This window comes from Camarhynchus parvulus, chromosome 3 (assembly GCF_901933205.1).
Source record: "Camarhynchus parvulus chromosome 3, STF_HiC, whole genome shotgun sequence".
Taxonomy (NCBI): domain Eukaryota; kingdom Metazoa; phylum Chordata; class Aves; order Passeriformes; family Thraupidae; genus Camarhynchus; species Camarhynchus parvulus.
This window is the reverse complement of record NC_044573.1, coordinates 82,012,007-82,031,876: the sequence shown is the minus strand read 5'-3', so window position 1 is coordinate 82,031,876 and position 19,870 is coordinate 82,012,007. Positions and strand designations below refer to the sequence as shown.

Sequence of the window (19,870 nt, the reverse complement as noted above, 5' to 3'; positions counted from 1 at the left end):
AGTCACTATACCATTGACAGACACCTAGACAGGCTAACAAACAGACTGCCAAGAAATTAAAGAAATTATTGAACTAAATTCATAAAATGCAACAAGTGCCACATCCTGCATCTCAGAATGAAGAGGCCCTGGCAGTGATACAGACTGGGGCCTGCGTGTCTGGGGAGCAGCTCATATGAAGAGTCTTGGGGGGGTCCTGATGGGTAGTGAGTTGTACCTGAGCCAGCAGCAGAGAAGTGAACATTATCCTGAGCTGTATTAGGAGGGGCACAACTAGATTAAGGGAGGGGATTGTCCCTCTCATCACAGTGCTTGTTAGACTGTATCCAGGAAACTGTATCCAGTTTAGATTCCTCCAGTACAAAAAAGATATTAATAATACAGGGAAAGTTCCCTGGGGAGTCACCAAGCTGACTGGGGCTGGAACCACTTTCCCTGTGAGGGAGCTGGGCTTGTTCAGCCTGGAGATGGCTTCATCAGGACCTAAATGGAGTCTTTCCTCATGTCAATGAGGAGATCAAGAAGATGGAACCAGGCTCTTTGTAACGGTGTCGGGCTGGACAGGAGACAATAAGTGGAACTTGAAATGGGACACAATGAAAAGATTTTCCTCATGAGGACAGACAAGCAGTAGAGGTGGTTGCCCAGCAGTGGGGAACAGCCTCCATCCTTAGAGGCTTTCAGCTGGGCTGGTCACAGAATTTCCTTGCTTTGAAGTTAGGCTTCGTACCTTTCCAGATCCTTTCCTACATGTGATGGTAAAATGATGTTTTCTCTCCTAATATAGGAGTCTTGAACTACTCTTCTGAGATACGGGACAAATCCATACCATTTCTCCTCCACAACATTTTTTGAGATGCCTCTTCTAACTTGTTCACAGAACTCCTCACCCTCATAGTATTGGGGAACCATAACCTATCCTCCAAATAGTCTGTTTAATGGCTTCATTATCATTATAGTCAAAATTTCTTAAAGGAAGGAGTACTGAGGTTAAGTATTTTTGTCTCTGCATTTGTGAAACGGTGTCATTAGATGTAAAACTTGTAGTATGTTAAAGCTGAGAATAAGGACAACTCCATGTGTTATTACAGGAAAAAACATACTCTGTATGGGAGCTCTGTATGACTGATTTCAGCAAGTTATAGTTGATTTCTGTCTACTTTTAGTTTTATCAATGGTTCTTTGTGTGTTTGTGGTGCTAATGGAATTGTTGATACTCTGTGTTCCACAGATGTATTACAGCTCTCACTTACCTACTGCCTTATCCATTTTTCCCATGTTGGTCCATTAAAAAGTGTGTATTTATGTTCTTACTCAAGGCTCCTTAGCCTGGAATTGTCTTTTCATCATGAAAGACACGAGCACATTTCCTCTTAGGTTACAGTCATCTTTCAGATTAAGTGCTATGAAAATTATGATTATTTACACATGTTGTAAATGTCACTCATCCATTTTCAAGGCAACTAAGTGATTAACTTCTTCAGGCCTTAATTGTTACTTTTCACCCATCCTATGGCAGTTGCAAGTTATTCATTCCAGGTGTCCTTGTAAAGCCAGTCAGATTTTCTCCTGGATTCAGCAGTTCATTCATATGCAGGAAGTCACATAATTTTGAATATTAGCATGAAATAGATCTAAAGGAGATTTTCTTTTCTGGGATTTTGCCCTATGAGAGGATTACTGATACCATTTGGGCAGATGTTTGTTCAGTTTTCTCTCAAAATCCATTAGCAATGGATGTCCATAATTCATCCAAGCACTCTGTTTGAGGACTTCTGTTTCCTCATAACCGGAATATGTTCAGAGGAGGAAATTTCTGAATTATTTTCTTCCTGATTGCTCTATTTGTAATAGATTATGAAGTACTTAAAACTGTTGCTATGTTCTCATATATGCTGTCTTGAAACAAAATAACCTGAATTTTTCTTGAATTACCTACAGATCCTATTTTACAGATCTCTGACTGCTTTTAATTTTTTTGTTTCTTTTATGACCCTTTTTAGCTCATTACCTCTTTGATGTAGTGAGTAGTGAAACAACACTGACATAATACTGTATAAAAGGAAACAATATACTAAGATATATTTAATGCAACACTGGTGATGGATTACTTCATGGGCATGAAATCTTTGTTCCCTCACATTCAGCAGTGTTTAAGGAACCTTCTCTAGTACCCAACTAAAGAACTTTACTTTTATTTGTACTTTTAGGTACTGTCTTGTACGATTAAGAAAAAACAAATCAGTAGGAAAGAATGTGAAGAAAGTGTTTGCCTTTATTGCAACAACAAAATATCAATGCTCATATTGTACTGCCAATCCTCAGCCCTACATACCTGTTTCCATATTTCAAGACATGGTGAAGAAGAGCTTTTCTTCTTCCATACAGATGACTGTTCTTCCTATAGTGTAACACCTTGCACTTTTTTCCCCTTTATATTTTATCCCATTTTAAATCTTTTTATGTTAGTCAAGGATATTTTAAATTTTAATTTCTCTGAGAAAGTATCTTTCTTTTTTGATCATGTTTGATGTTTTTTAGAACATATTTCCTATCAAGTTGTGAGAGAGAAGGTAGACTTGAGCCTGCTATAATTTGGTGCTCAGGGCACTACGTGAGACTCCCTGAAGTTCTATTTCTTCCTAATCTTAAATGATATAGGATAAAATCAGTGACTCCAGTTCTTATGTGTCTTCAGCAAGTTTTCCAACTATAAGTATACCAAAGAGTTCATTTCATTAAAAAAATGAAATTGGATTAGAGAATTTTATCACTAAACCTACGAGGTATAAATGTTGCTGATAAAATATTAGTTTGGAAATATAATGTGGCATTTCAATGGGGAAAAAAAGTTCAAATATAGTGCTTAAATAATTTTATGTACCAATAAAGAAAGGTCATTTATGAATGAATTTTAGCAGATAAAATTGAATTTCACTGCCCTTGAAGCTATGGATATATTTATAAAGGATCAGTAAATGGTGTTTTGTGCTGGAGAACAAAAGTAACCCAATGCAGACGAATTTTTTTGCAAGCTATTTCAAAATAAAAAAGCAGTGAAAACGAGTATTTTTTTGCCAGTAAGACTGAAGTTTGTTGTAGAGATGCCTATCTTGAAACATAATTTACCGTTGTGAGCTTTAAACTGCAGATATGGCACATTGAAAGAATCATGTTACATTGAGTAGGGTCCAAAACATTATGCTGAACAGGGAGTACTTTAAGGCAAGTACATTGGCTAGGGGCCTTCTTAAGAAGTCAACAATAAAACTGATAAAAAGATTCATCTTCTGTTCTAGCTTCCTCTAGAGATGAATGTTTTCTGTGGTACTGACAGTTTTTGAGCTGGTTTGAGAAAGTAGGTTTGTGTTTTTCTTTTTTTCAAAAACAGAGACATGTCTATGCTCTCATAAAAGTCACAGCTACCGTGATGCTTCTACTACTGATCTTTTCTCTTCCTCCCACCACATGGTGAACATGCACATGAACACCCACACATTCCTCTTCCTGAAGCCAGTGTCTAGAAAACTAAGAGATATGAAAATCAGTATTTGATTTCTTTTTCTGCCCAAGTGAACTTAAATTCGTATTCCCCTACTTCTCAACATAAACATTAAAATCCTGTCGAGAGGCAACTCCCTATGAACTTTCTGGATGCTTTTTATTACAAAAATGATGAGCTCTAACAATACTACATAATTTTGGAGAGTTATTTTGACTCTTCAGTCCTCAGTTTTTTGTATCAGTTACATAGAATGGCCACTGTATAGACAGTTTTTAAATGAGAAATCAAGATGAACATAGCTGGTTAAAATGTGAAGTATAAATATACATGCAGAGACTAAGTTCTCATTTCAAGTTTCTTATTTGAAGAAACCCTTTGTCTGGACTGGGCTTTGCCCACTAGAGTAATGTATGCCATCTTTTTAACACAAAGAATGAACAAGGGAATGTGCTGAACTTTGATTCAAAGCTATTTATAATGGTCAAAAAAGCTGCCTTGAAAGGCTGAGAGAAATCCAGATTAATCTTATTGATTCTGAAAGCAAATAAGGTATTGCTGCGCGTCATCTTGGATCACATCAGCAGTCAGACAAAGTGTAGTGTAGGTATTGGATTTTAATAGTAATAGATGAGCTTCAGTGGGACTTCATTTGAAATAGTGTGATGGCAAATGCTAAACTACTTAACAAGTCACTCTGCATATTTCATTTGTTACCCGATCATCTGTTACAAATGAAAGTTCAGAGTTTTTTTCATTGGGATTCTTCTAAACATATGTAACAATTTCTAGCAGGAGGGTTGTTCTGGGTGTAAGCTGTATAAAGAGTGCTCCAGAGCTCCATTCTTGCAGTGTTTCTCTAAAGCATGCTCTGGTACACAGCAAAAGTAACAGCAGTCACCAGTCCAGATGGGACAGTGATGCTCAACATCTGAACAACTGCAAAAATCAGGGACAGTGGGTTTTCAAGTCTGTAGTTCCACTGTTTGGAAATACTTCCTGCTGGCAGCATGGCTTTTAGGCAGATGGTACTGGCATAGTTTTCATATGTTGTCATTCACAAAAATGTATTGATAAGACATTCACACATGCTGAAAATGTGAAAAGACTTGGAAAAATAAAGTGGAAAGTCTTGGAAAAATAAATATTGGAGTCCAAACAAGTGAGAATGATTAAGGCTTTATACCATGACTGAACTTTCTCACCCTTAGACATACCCATCAAAAACACTGAATAGGTTTATCTTCTCACAATTAGACAGTTATATTTGAGTTGTTATTTATATTTACCTTATAACTCAGGGAGCTATGACTCACTTGTTCCCTTCTAGATGGATGTATAAAAGAGATCAGATAGAATCATGCTTCAGAGGTGTCTGTTGCTCACTGCTGCCTGGACAGATTCTAAACAGCTGTCTTAGATGTGGGTTTCTCTTACAACAACAAGCTGAGAGAATTGGGGTTTTTCAGTCATGGAAAGAGAAGACTCCAGAAAGACCTTAGAGCAGCCTGCCAGTATCTAAAGGCACCTTAAAGAAAGCTGGAGAGGGACTCTTTACAAGGGTATGTAGTAATGGGACAGGGCAAAATAGCTTTAAATTGAAAGAGCATAGGTTTACGTTACATATTAGAAAGAAATTCTTTGCTATGAGGGTAGTGAGGCCCTTGAACAGGTTGCTCAGAGAAGCTGTGGATGTCCCATTCCTGGAAGTGCTCAAGGCCAGGTTGGACCTTGAGCTTTGAGCAACCTGGCTTATTGGAAGGTGTTCTTCCAAAGTGTTGGAAGTAGATGATTTTAAAGATCCTCCCAGCCCAAGCTGTTCTGTGATTTCTGCACTGTGAACCTTTCATGACATCCATTACAGGCTGAAGATACCTACATGAGGATGTCTGCTGACATGACCAATGTTTGTATCTCATTACAAACATGGAAATCTGGTCTTGCCTCCACCTAGAAAAGGACCCGGATATCCTAAAAAGCCTGTGTCTGCTTTACATGCTCAGACGTCTTAGGATATCTCAGTGTCTTGGATGGCAGAAGTGACCTACATGGGGACAATTGCTTTGAGCCCAGGGATAACCCAACTACATGCGCAATTCACCTAAACAACTCTTGTGTATATAATTCAGAACAAACATAATTGCTGTCTAGGCTGCATTTTCTATTTCTACTGTAAGGCAGGTTTTGACACTCAGTTGCAGCATAGAGCTACACCAAAGTGTAGCCTAAGTGCCTTAAGCTTAACCTGATCCTGTTTTTAAAGACTGAAAGGTTTTATTGGCAGTCACCACAGACCTTTCTCCCTCATTTTACAAAAATATAAAATTATGAAGCTAATTTTTCATGTTTAATTTTATTTTTAAATCCCTCAAGCTTTCATTCAGTACACAGGACATGTTTCTTTTTTAATTCCATTACTCTCTTTTTTATACCATCTACCATTTAAGAAAACATAGATGAACAACTTGATTTAAAATCTTCTTTTAAAAACAAATACTGCAGCTAAAACTTAAATCATGCTTGATTTTTCTTCACTTATGTAAAGTGCAGTGCTGTGATGATGCTGTAATATACATTACAAATTAATAAATAAATAGTACTTTTAAATATGATCATTCATTTCAGAACACATGTTTTTATCTTCTGTGCAGTGAATATAAAGATCTGAAATTTCATTTGTCTGCATATTTTCATAAATTAGGACAAGCAGTCCTAATACCACAGTTTTTGTTTGGAAGAGGAAATATCTGAATGAATGCTAAGGGGATAATGAATGAATGAATATCTGAATGAATGTTAAGGGAATAAGCCAGAAATTAAAGTTTCTTTTCTACTACTAATGGAGAAAACATTATTTATACCAAATAGTTGACTATCCTATGGAGTTTACGAGTTATTAGTCCAGTGATGATGTAACTTAAGAAATGTATGTTCATCTTATCCTAAACAAAATAAATTCTGTGACAACTGGGTTTAATTTCGTTTTACATTGTGAAAACATAGTTTTCTACTGTAACAGAACTCTATATCTTAATGGCAACTTTTAGGAAGGGTACAGTTCTTTTTCTGACAAAGTGGAATGAACATCTTCAAGACAAGAACAATATTTCACTTCCCCACTTCTTGCCAAAAATGGAAAATGTGTTCACATACATTTATACATACCTATCTGTTTCTAATATATTTTCGTAAGTCTTTGTATAAATAAAGCCAAACAGGACATCATTACTTCATTATTGGCAACATTTCTGTGTGTAACAATACAACGGAGAAAATTTTATAATTTTTTTTACTCTTTGCATATTAATGTCTACTTCAAAGACCACTTATCCTGTATTTTCCAGTACAAAAGTGGCTTTTTATGTCTAATCCATTTGAAGACTGAAAAGCAGACCAGTTTTCCGCTTTCTGTAAATAATGCTCATTTGTATGCTTTTTTATTTATTGAATGGGATACAGCTTGTTATTCACCATTATGAAATGTTTATATTCTTAAATTTTTGTGTATGCCTTTCTTTTTTGCAGACTAAAACTGGTATTGCATTGTTGTATGATGAAGTATCTGAAAATGCTTATGACATCCGACTGAAGCTTACAAAAGAGGTATTAACAATTCAAAAACAAGATGTCGTCTGTGTTAGTGGAAGTGATCACAGTGCAAATGTAAGTGCTTCTATATCTCTGTGCTTTTGGCTGCCCACTTTAATGAATTCTGCAGAGGACACCTTTATTGTATTGGAGTGCAAGAGATTTTATTGGGTAACAAATACAAGTAATTATCAGTTGTTGGCTCTTCTGTGCATACCTACATTCATAAGTATAAAAACTGCATTTCTGACCAGTGCTGTACATACTTTATGATGGCATTTATAATCTTAATAGAAGCAAGAAACATCTATAAATACCAAGATTAAAGCATTCTTCCACCAAATATTCCTGGGCCATTAAATTAAGGGAGAAAAGGAAAAAGTGTTTCCCAGTGAAAGCATTTCAAGAGTAAACTGATGCACCAAAGTTTTCTTCATTTGTGTATCAGACAGGATGTCTGTTCAAGGGCATTGAGCTGACTGAGAGAACACTTGATGGGCACTTATTTCACTGTAATTCTCTTTCAGGCACAGATGGAACTTAATCAGCGCCAGCACGTATGTGGTGCTTTTTTTAACCAAAATTCAGTTATCCCGCATTTTCAAAGCCTGTGGTGCCTCTAAGCTATAGAGGAACCTTCTGTGTGACTATTTGGTAATGTCACTAGATAAATTGGTGATGTTTTTCTTAAGCAGTACAGCAAGGGTATCTAAGTTATCAACATCCTTAAGTGATGTATTTCGTTTCCTCATATAAACAGTGCTCTTAAATTTGGAATACATGTACTTAATTTAACTGAGTAAAATAGATTTCATTAACTTTGCTGGTGTTTCTTAGAGTGCACAATTCATGGCAGCCTCCTCAGAGTGGGCCAAGGGAGAATGTTTCTGTCTGCTTGCTGTATCACATCCTGTAAACTTAAAATCTGACACTTGGGGACATCCAATGGGTTTGTGGTAGTCTGCTAAGAATTGGAAGCAAAAAAGCGTATAATGGGTATTTGTGTGTATATGTGAGTATGTTAGAGAGTCTGCCTCTATAATATAAATATTTATATATAAATATTTATATATAAATATATAAATAAAAATATTCCATTCCTGCTGCAGTAAATATTTATATAAATTGTGTAGTATCACACATAAAATAATTTGAAGTCGCTTTTAGCAATTCAAAACATTAAGTACTTGTCCATGGAATTCTGTGGAACATGACTTACTCTCTAAAAGGTTTTAAAAGCTTGATCAGTGACAGGCATGTCCACTTGTGGTTGGTTTGCTGAGATAAGTATAAGCCTCATTCATCAGCTTTGCATATACTTTCTGCTTCACTGAGAAGCATGAAAAAACACAGTTGTATTTTTTTTTTACCAGGCATTGCTGGTAATGCTGATAAGTTGTATGCAAACTAGTTGCAAGAGTCATAGTAAAATATAATGAGACTTCAGTATATAGTGTCTGTGCATATAATTATAAGTGATTGCTATGGAATTGATGGTGTTTAAATGCCTTGTGTATGAAACTCATAGAAGAAGAATCAAAATTCTATCCTACATTATCGTAGGTTATTTCTCAAATGAATTAACACAAGCTAGGTGCATCTGAGAAAATACTGTATCAACTCTGTGTATGTATTGATCCACACCCAAAATACAGCATGTCACCCCCCACTCAACATTCTCAATGTCCAACCTAAAGCAGTACAAAAACCCACCCTGAACAACCAAGTCTGCCGCTTCCTTTTTGTATCAAGATTTGGGCTGATTTTGATGCCTTTTCCTCCTACATTTTATGGGTACTCTAAATAGTATTTCCTGATGGAAGACACAGCAGGGAGGCAAGCTTTGATAATATTTAAGCAATTGAATTTTGAAATAAATTCTGGAAAGTAATAGACCTTGCAGAGGAGGCTTAGCTGGGATATGCAGCTACTGCATATAAAATGAATCCAAGTTTCTTGGTGATGTTGTGATCACAGTAATGGGTAGAGTCTAGAAGGAAGTGATTCCCAGGACTGTGGCAAAGCGAGAGAGTTTTTTCTTGGTTGTAGATGTAGTGTTAATGTGTAAAAGTAAGTGAATTTCAAATATAATTTGGACAGTAATTTAGACTAGAGTTGCAGAGTATTAACATGGCTCTAGGTATGACACTCATTCAGAAGGGATTTCTCCTACCTCATACTATTGAGAAATAAGACTGGGCAGTTCTGCCAAGCTGCCCTTTCCTGGAAAACATTGTTTACATTATCCTTATTTTCCCTAATTTTTCTCACTGAAGACTCTGAAAACTAAAATTTAAGGGTCTGATCTATTTTTCTGTGTCCCTTACAAGATCTCCCCAAGATCCCTTTCTGAAAGTGCTATCTGCAGTTCTCACAGGATTCTGTTGTCAAACTTGAATGAGAAAAATGAGTTAGACTGTCTTCATGGCCATATTCACTTTTTCTGCATTATGCTTTGAACCAAATAAAAACTTCTGGACAAACTAGCATTTAATATGAACGCAAATTGAGCGTAACACGAAGATAAACATTTCTTTATCATATATAAATTTCTAGTACATAGGAGCTCAAGAGCAGAATTTGAAATCAGGCTGAAATAGCTGGTAGTTGTCTAGCGCTGAGTTTGGTAAGTTTTACAATTCCAGTTACATGACAGAAATTCCAGAGATAAATGGTTTATATTTCAAGTGATTAAAGAAAATAGTTTTCTTCCCTGTTCTGTATGATTCAAAATATTAATAGAAAATTGTAACCTGAAAGTCAATGCTACAGCAGTCATAAATGATCACATTGTCTTACTGATTTATTCTCCTTTCTCTGTACTTTTTCATTCTCAGGTACTCCTAGTTAATCTTTATTTTACACATGGCCATTCATCAAATTAGTTCATTTTCAACAAAAATAGAAATAGCTTTGGCCTTCTTTTTGTATTCACCTCAAATGCATGGGAGGAGAAAAAAAACTGCACATAGAATGACTTTTCCTCTTAGGTGGGATATTTGAATGGAAAATTGTTGAAAAGGAAAGTTCTGTTTCTACTTGTAGTAATACTTTTTCTTCTGCCACTAACGTGGGACAGCATTTGTGGGATGCATTTGCTTCCAGCCTCCCTTTTACTGACAGGTTGATCCTGAGGAACACTGAGGACAGGATTTGCAGCTGTGCATATTTAGCTCTGCTAGTCCAGTGTAGTTCTGAATGCTACACTGAGGACTGGTAAAGACATCAGTGATCACTAAAGCTACTGTGATGAGTGGGACTTTCAGCGATAGAGATTATACCCAAGCATAAAAGACTCTTACTATAAAATACATTTTACTACCATCATCTAGGTCTGTTCTTGTTTCATATTTTGTCATTTGCCATTCATTTAAGAGCTACTTTTAAGCATTGAGAAAGCTTCACCTTTGATGAGAAATTTTATACCTGGCTCACTGTAATTAACGATAGTTCAGCCCATTTCACTTCTTGCAATCTTGGACTTGATGAGAGAGTAATGAGAGAAAAACACGATTTTGAAATTCAAGGTGTATATAGACAAAATAATGTAAAATCAGCTGCTTTCTTTTTGGTATTAAATTTTTTCACAGTAGACAAGCTGCTTTTAAGTATCTCTAAATATTCTTCTGGATTTGGAGTTCATTAGGGAAGTAATATTTTACAGTGTTTTTTATATAATATTACACTTATGAAAATAATTGTCTATATAACTATTCATAAATTTTTATATAATTTAAATTTGTGCGCTAAACACGCAATCGTTCCATCAAGATGCATTTCAGATTTTCAGACTTGGCAAATTCTACTGTTCTAAGCAAGTCTTCATGACTTGGTGTAACGTTTAGGCTGTTCAGATTTCAAGGATGAAGGGTGTATATAAGTGTATGGGTGCATCAGAATCACAGCAGTGGAGTTGCCCTCTAAGCGAGGCAACTCTTGGAATGCATCAGGCTCTGTCTTGGGGTGGATGATGAGCAAATTGAGAGCTTATGAGTTAGGGTAAAAGGGCAGAGTAGCAAGAGTGACACTGTTGAGGGTGTTTGCTACAGGCTCCTGGGCAGGAGGAAGGAGTGGACGAGGCCTTGTACAGGCAGCTCGGAGCAGCCCCACAGTTGCAGGTTCTGGTTCTTTGGGGGACTTCGACCACCCTGACATGGCTGGAGAAGCAGCACCATGAAGCACAAACAGGATGGGAGGAACCTGGAAAGCATTGATGGCGTCTCCCTGACATGGGTAGTGGAAGTTCCCACAAGGAATGGTGTGCTCCTTGACCTTTCACTAAAAAACAGGGAAAGCCTTGTTGGAGATGTGAAGGTTGGGGGCAGCTTTGGCTGCAGAGACCTTGAGGTTGTGAAGTTCAGTATAGAACAAGGAGAAGCAGGGCAGCAAGTAAATTGTAACCTTCAGCCTCTTCAGGGCTAGAGAACTACCTTTAGCCTCTTCAGGGGATCTTCTTGTAAGAATCCCATGGGAAAAGGCCTTTCAGGGAGGAACGGTCCAAGAGAGTTGGTTAGTATTGAGGGATCGCTTCCTCCAGACTCAAGAACAAAGCATCCCAGTGAGCAAGGAATTGAGAAAAGGTGTCAAGAGACCTGCATGGATAAAAAGGATCTCCTGTCATTACTCAAGTGTAAGTAGGAAATGCAGAGGAGAGGGAAGCAGTCAGACCACTTGGAATTAATGTAGCGAGGTTGTCAGAGTAAGTACAAATGAAGTGAAGGCCAAGTTTCTCCTGGAATTAAATCTGGCCAAAGATGTCAAGGACAACAAGAAAGGCTTTTTCAAATTCATCAGTAACAAAAGGAAAACTAAGGATAATGTGGGCCCATTACTACATGGAGAGGGGCCCTCATAACAGAGGATACAGAGAAGACAGAATTACTGAATGCCACCTTTGCACTGGTCTTCACTGGTAAGATGAGACCTCTGGAATCTCTGACCCAAGAAACCAGGAAGAAGGACTGTTGGAAGGCAAACTTTCCCTTGGTCAAGGAGAATTGGATTAGAGAACACCTAGGTAAACCTGACTGTCCACAAGTCCAAGGGCCTGGGTGGGATGCATCAACAAGTGCTGAGAGGGATGCTGGATACCACAGCAAGGCTGCTCATGACCATCCCTGAAAAGGTGTGGCAATCAGGAGAGGTGCCTGAGGACTGGAAAAAAACAAATGCCCCCCCAGTCTTCAAAAAGAGAAAGGAGGAGGATCCACAGAACTACCAGCCAGTCAGCCTCACCTCAATCCCTGGAAAGGTGATTGAATGCCTCATTCTGGAGGCCATCTCTATCTACATGGATGACAAGCAAGTCACCAGGAACAGTCAGCATGGATTCACTAAAAGTAAATCATGATTGACCAATCTGATTGCCCTCTATGATGAAACACCTACCTGGATGGATAACAGCTGAACCTCAACTTCAGGAAGGCTTTTGTCACTGTCTCTCACCATATCCCCCTGGGCAGGTAACTGAGCAGTGGAACAAATTGCCCTGGGGGCTTGTGGAGTCTCCTTCATTGGAGATATTCAAAAACTGTCTGGACACAATCCTGTGCCATGTGCTGTGGGATGTCCCTGCTTGAGCAGGGGGATTGGACCAGATGACCCACTGTGGTTATTTCCAAACAGACTTATTCTGTGATTCTCTGAAGTGGTGCATGCTCATAGAATCCAAAAGAACACAAAAGCATTGACAGAAATGGTGAATTAAAAATAAATAGACAGCTTTCTCCACCTGTCAAGTATTTTAACAGAAGATGTTTTTCCCTCCAGGTTTAAAGTTAAACAATACTCACGGAAATATATTAAGTGCATGGCAGACAGAGAATGATCAATTTTAGTTAAAGGATAACCAGGAAGGCATTAATTTTTAAACTTTCTACTCCATGAACGTATTACTGTGCTTGAACTTTTTCTCGTTTTACATTCTAAAATTCATTTCTTACATACAGTACCTCATCTTTAATATTTGTTTTTTCTTCCATGTATATTGCTTCATCCTTCTCCTGTTGATAGCCCACAGTTTTACACTCTCCTCTTTTCATAAGCATTTTCTTCTTTTATTTTGCATTTTATTTTTCTAAGAAAAAGAGCAGAAATCCATCTGGGTTTTTTATCAGATTGGTCCTTCTCACAGAGCTAAATTGTCTCTGAATTGGTCATGGGTCAGGCAAAGAGTTTTTGAATGCAAGTGGATGGCATCTTGATTGGAAGAGGACTCCTCAGAGGTTTGGGTCTAATAGCATTGGTATAACAAAAACCTTTGTATTCTGGATACTCCATGTTCCAGCTTCACAAGCTGTGTCTTAGTATGACGTAAAGTAGGTGAATAAGGAAGAAAAGCAGCAAGATTACTTGTTTTGATTAAAAGAATAGAAGCAGTGTCTGAAAATACTATTCAGATCCCTGATGAGATTTCTATGGCTTTTCCTTTATACCTCAGATGCTAATAATGACACAGAAGAATGTTACCTTAGAAAACCTCTAGGGAACAAATCTGCAAAAAATCTAGGTTTTTTTAATTTAAGCTAAGGAAATTTCTCTCTCAAGAACTGCTAATATTACAGTTTGCCCAGTGACTGTTCTACCATTGCTGGTGTGGTATTTTAGTCCAAAATTGCTTTTCTTTTAAGCCAATAATTAACAATTTCTATCTTTTTTTTAATATCTTGTTTTAAGCATCAAGTAAATGATTAAGAGTCTTCCTTTTGAAACTAAGATCACTTGTATGGAGAAAATACATTATTTAACAGTTTATGATTTGTTTTCCATGCTCTGGAAAGCTGACCTAGATACTTAGAAGAAAGTTATCAAGTAATTCCTTAGGAACTTTAGTATGACAGGTCATATGCTTGTCTTGCTGCCAATCTGAGAGCAGTTAGAAGTTTGCATCACAAAATAAATATGAGTATTTTTCAGCATGACAAAAAAATTTATTATTAAAGATAGAAATAATAAGTAGCTTTAAAAAAGACTGCTAAATAGAACAGAAGAATGCAAAGGACACTTTGAATACCCTGAAAAACAATCTCATCCTGAAATGTGGAAAGAGTCCAGCTAAAGGTGAGTACTCATACCAACAAGATAAAAGAAAGGTATCACAACTTTGATAAGCTACACATACACATAAATATATGTGTCCTTTATTTGAATTTTCAATAAATCTATTACACTTGAAGCTATGACAGTATCAGGACTGGTAAATTGTAGCTTATACACATTGTGAGAGATCTTGTAGCAGTTTAAAACTTTCAACAGTTACAAGCAAACTGTCTGACTGTGATGGAAGCCTGAGGCTTTCCAGTATCAGTATTTGGGATCAGCCTCTGTTGTTCATCTTCACTATAGCCAGCCTGTGAAATGCTGCACAAAGCTGAATGCAGATTGGCATTACTCAAAGAAAAGCTGTATTCTGGCAGGATTTAGCTATAATTTGTTGTTATGGGATGCCTTTTAAATTGAAAGTAATCAGCTAATTTTCAATGACAAAAGTATTATTATACACAGGGCCTTATATGTGTTATTAGTAATTCTGGAAATCCTTATTTTTAGATGATTTCCATTGATGTAATTTGTATCTGAGAAGAGTCTGGGGTCTTTTCACACCACTTGCCAGAAAAAAGCTCTTGTCCAAAACTGAATATTTGACAACTCAGTGGAGGAGCACCTGAGGATTATTCTCAAGTCATATTGAGACTGTTTTTCATTCAGGCACATTAATACGATTCCTTCCCTCAGAGGAATAAAACACCATGGGCTTTGTCAGTTGTCTTAACTAGAATAAATCACGTAATAATTTATTTTGAAAGGGATCTCTTGAGGTTATCTAATTCAACCCACTGCTGAAAGTGGTGATAGCTTCCACATTGCTTTGTTCATTCATGTTTAGAATATCTCCAAGGATGGAGATGCTGCCAGCTCTCTGGGCAGCTCTTGATGCTTAACCATGTGAAGTTCTTTCCTATTGTTATGCTCAGCTGGAATTTCCTTTCTTGCAAGTTGTGACTTGTGTCTAATGCTTGTTCTTTGTACACCTGTGAGAAAAATTGTTTGGGGTTTTTTGTTGTTTTGTTTTTGGATTTTGTTGTATAACCCTCCCTTAACTTGGCTAGGTTTGTAATAGAATGAGTGACTTCATTTTCATCTAAAATCTCCACAGAAATTCGCCCAAAAAAACCACTTTCCCCTTAGAAAAACCCCAAAATAACCCACAAAAAACCCCACACAAACAAACAAAAACCAATCAACTTTTACCTACAGTAATAAGATAATATAACATTTGCAGTAAGATAATAATGTAAACTGATAAGAATGTTATTATATTTAATCTGCAGATGTCCCAGGTCTGTTTTAGCACATGGAAAGATCTGCTTTGACTTTATACAAAACTGAACATCAGCTGACGTGCCTTAGTTAATTTTTAGCGCATTCTTCCTGTCCTTTTAGGAGAAGGTGAGAACCTGTGCAGTGTAAGAAGTAAAGCTTCAAACTCTCACATTCAAAATAATATTTTGATTTTTGTCTACCTGTGGTAGAGAGGAGTGGGGGTGACTCCTGCCACAGTCAGCCAGTAGGTGCTGGGCAACCTGCAGCCAGACACTGGGTAGGTGGAATTTTGCCGTCAATAAGTGAGGGTTGTATGAGCAGAAGTGGAAATATGTATTTGAAAAAATGCTAAATACATGCTGAACAATTTGCTCAGGAAGATCAAGGTTTGGAGAGGTGGAGGTTGTGAGCTGAGAAAGCCCTCATCATGGGTACTCCCCATCTTGAGGAGAAAATTTCCTGAAGAATTTCAACGTATCCTTGCTCACCACATCCTCTTTTCATCTTTTGGGATGTTTAACAACCAACAGGATGTCTGCCTTTTATAATACATTTTACTGGTTCTCTCATTCTTACAAGATCTGATTCTTCAGTCATTTCCTATCTCATAAATTCATCATGTTACCTGTCAAGAGTTGCTAAGAAAAGGAACATATGGCTGATATGTTAAGTTGTAACAAGAAAGATAACTCTATCCCAAGTGAAACCAGGACAAGCTATCTTCTTACCCCTTCAGATATCAGACTGTTTCTTCCCTTGCATCTATACAGGACAGGTTACAGGCTTCTCTTTTAAGTCTTATTATTGCACTTGTTTTGCATTTTCCTTTCCCCTGTATGTTTCCCAAGGGCCTGGGTGGAAAACTGCATTTTTTTCTATTGCAAACCTGCCATGTAGTATCTGTAGTTAATTTGACATCTTTCTTTCAACAAGTAAGGAGAACTTCTGATACTGCTTCTTTCAATAAATACCAGATGCAAATTTAGAAGTTGGAATAAATTTACTTTAAAAAAAATCCTGTAAACAATGCAGCAATGATTTCCTTCTCTTTGTTCACTTTTTCCTATCTTCTTTATCCACTTTTTATGTTTAAGGAATGGTCTGCTATCTATTAAGGTAATAGTCTGTTGTGGTTTGAGCATGGGGCCATGTTTAGTCATGGTCATTTATCAAACACGTATCCATGTTCATTTTCTGGGTTAAGAAGAGGTGATTAGTCCCCTTGAGTGAAAGCCAGTGATTTTTGTCTGAATTGGTGATTTTGATGATGTGTCATGGTCCTGAGCCTGGTGGTGCCCTTAAATTCCATGGGATTTGTTGGTGTGGCCATTGTTACGAATGTTACTGTTGATAATAATCGTTTGACCCTTTTTTGCCAATATCTGTCTGAAGTAGTATAAGGCACACAGCACCCCTTGATGACTGCAGAGCTTAGCCCAGCTACTTTTAGCCCATGGGCACAGACTCAGGCTAACAAGTGGAGTTGGTACCAGGAATTTAACCTTGTAATGTTATTGGTCAGTGAAGCCATGGACTATGTCAAGTGTCCCAGCCTTTTCTGCTGCGTACTTCACTTTGATGCTTGGAAATAATATTTGTATTCATTAATATTTTCATGCAGACTGGAACAGAAAAGTAAAATATTGTACAGACAGAGTCTTTTTTCAAAAATGTCTCTCTATATCAATGATTTTTGAGTGCTTCAAGCAGATTCTTCTTCTGAAATCCCCATAGCACATTATTCATTTAGGTAGATAGATAGATAGATAAATAGCTAAATAGACAGATAAATATAATACTTTTTTCTGATGAGAGGTCTCTTACCACAAGTACCAGTCCTGGGTGTTAACAACCTGGTACTAATGACATATTAGGTAGGCATTGGCCCATAGGTGGATATAAAATCTTCCTAAAACACAGTAACAGAAATAAGCACTGCAATTGCCTTCTCATGTTGCCCATTAAGCTTCAGTCATACCACTTCATATGAGCAAATAACAAGACATAAAAGACCCTCCCAGAGATAAAATTTCTCTCATCATTGTTTTTTAACAGAATCTAGTAAGTCTTTTGTGTAGAGCTACCTCATACCTAAAAGATGGGTATTTGACCATATAGTTCTCCCCATAATTGTGTCATTCAGTTTGCAGCTAATAAAAGTATAGCAATTTTTTCAGCTGCATTATTCATTTTAGGTGTTAAAAGCAGCACTGCACCTGTTACCAAGTAGTCTCTTCTTTATACAGTTGTTGAAATAGAGTTCTTTTGAATGGTGTCTGCATCTTATACGGATAAAATTTTCTGTTGTATCTGCTTTTCAATATATTCCCTCTCTGACATCATTCTTGGAGTTCCTAAAATTTTCTGCCTCACCAGTTCACAGCTTGCAACAATAAAAGGTCTCAAAAATATAGCAATATTTTATATTGGTATTCTGCCAATTACAGCTTTATTTCTTACATTCTGTATATTCAAATGCATACTGAAGTTTTATGTGGGGTACTACTTTGTCCTGTAATCTCCTAGAAACAGGAAACAAAACAGGCTGTTGTGCCATGGGGGGTACATAATTGCTTCTGCTTGGTAGCACACCTGTAAAGAGTGATTGTTACAGGGTACATATCGGGTGCTTTGGAACCCATGAGGATAAAGAGTTTCAAGAAACTGTAGATACTATTGAACAAAACAAAATGCTATTTTAAAAGCAAAAAAGGTTAATTTAAAAAATGTTAATTTCAGCTTTGCTGTTCAGATTTATAATTAGTAAGACTGTCTAAAGAGTTTTCCTTGCCTTTAATGAAATAAAATTACACAGTCAGCTATAGCACTGCTTTTGTTATTTTCTAACACTGATACAAATGTCTGTCTCACTTCACTCTAAAATCATAAATAAATTCATCTGGAAAGAAAAATTATATCTAGCCTGTAGGCAACCAAAAAGTGAAATAAGTTGTTTGTTTGTTTGACTGAGACATACACATTGGGTTTTCAGCTGCATATGCGCATGACATTAATGTCACAAAAAGATAGGTTTGTTTATTTCCCCACAAACATTGCAGTTCAGTTTTGGCAAGATGTTTTGGAGCAGAGTTTTCTTTCATAGTTACTTGCAATGCTACTGTGGGTTTCAGTCCAAATTTCTTAGTCATGAAATTTTGTCCTTGCATAACAAATTCAGGACTGATTCAGACCTAAAGTCTACTGAACGAATTGTCCTTTTTCTGACAGCAGCTATTAATGTTTCCTTAGAAAAGCCAGACAGGGCACGAAAGTTGTTTTTCTAGTCATAGCAAATTATATATGATCATAGAATTGAAATTAATTTATGTAAATTATCTTGATCATGATACTTAAGCATGCTCAGCTTTTAGCATTTTACTTTGCAATTTGAATATCTTGAAAAGAAGAAAGTTTTTGCAGTTTTTAAACATAGCCTTTACTAAGCTGTTATGTAGGAATCATTTAAATATGAGTTTAATATCTTCTTTAAATGGAAATATTTGAATACCTGTAATAGGTATTCTATGAACTATTTATAGGTAATAGGTATTCTATGAACCATTTAAATAGAAATATCAATATTATACCAATGTTATGCATTGGTATATTGCTTCATAGGACTGCCTGTCAATCATATAAAAATGCATGTTAGCTCTATTTGAAAGTATAAGATGCCAATAAGTAGTACCCTACTTGTCTTTTTTATAAAACTTCTAAAGCTATTCACATAGCAGCTTTCTATTTGTTGTATGATCATGCTAAAGCACACAAAAAAGTGAAAATATTTGTTCCATCGTCTCCTTCTTGTGATGGGATATATTAGGATAATATATTTTCAAGGTGTGAGTATAAGTGGAGTAAAAGAAGAAGTAAGCAGGCAGCCATTAGTTCCTGGAAAGCATCTCTTGGGAGTCCCTGAATTCAAAGTTAGGGATGTATTCTGATTCAGATTGGATCTGAACTTTGTCAGTGAGTGTGATAATTTTGATCAAAAGTTATGATGCAGTTCCAAATGAAGAAAAAACCTATTAAAAAATTTGCATTAGCATGGATTTCAAAGAGACTGCTTTATATCAGCTGAAATTTAATCATATAAATCTTTTGACATGTCAGGTGCCATGTTCAAAATACAGCAGTTATCAATTTTTAGCATAGACTATTGAAGTACAGTATTCATTGGAACAGAAGCAATTTTGAAAATGTATGAAACAATTCCTATTTTATTTAGAATATGGATTATTATCTACCTAAAATGAAACTGATATTCCAGATATATTTTGTTTCGTTTTCCCCTGAGTCAATATGAACATATGTCTAGCATTATGAGTGTTACAAAAAAAATCTGTATATATTAAAATAGCTTGTTATCATAAGATTCTGGTCTTGGCTACTGAAATAAAAATTTATGTTTATCTGAATTGGTGAAATTGTAAAACACACACAGAGAAAAAAAAAATA

The 19,870-nt window shown here is 36.5% G+C and overlaps 1 protein-coding gene across 1 annotated transcript in view; it reads left to right on the top strand.

The window, feature by feature from the left end:
- Positions 1–19,870, top strand: part of SNTG2 (syntrophin gamma 2) — a 206,298-nt gene that overhangs the window by 83,597 nt on the left and 102,831 nt on the right. Inside the window, exon 2 of the mRNA XM_030945918.1 lies at positions 7,028–7,165. Within this exon, the coding sequence (XP_030801778.1) occupies positions 7,028–7,165 (138 nt within the window). The remainder of the gene's footprint in view (positions 1–7,027; positions 7,166–19,870) is intronic.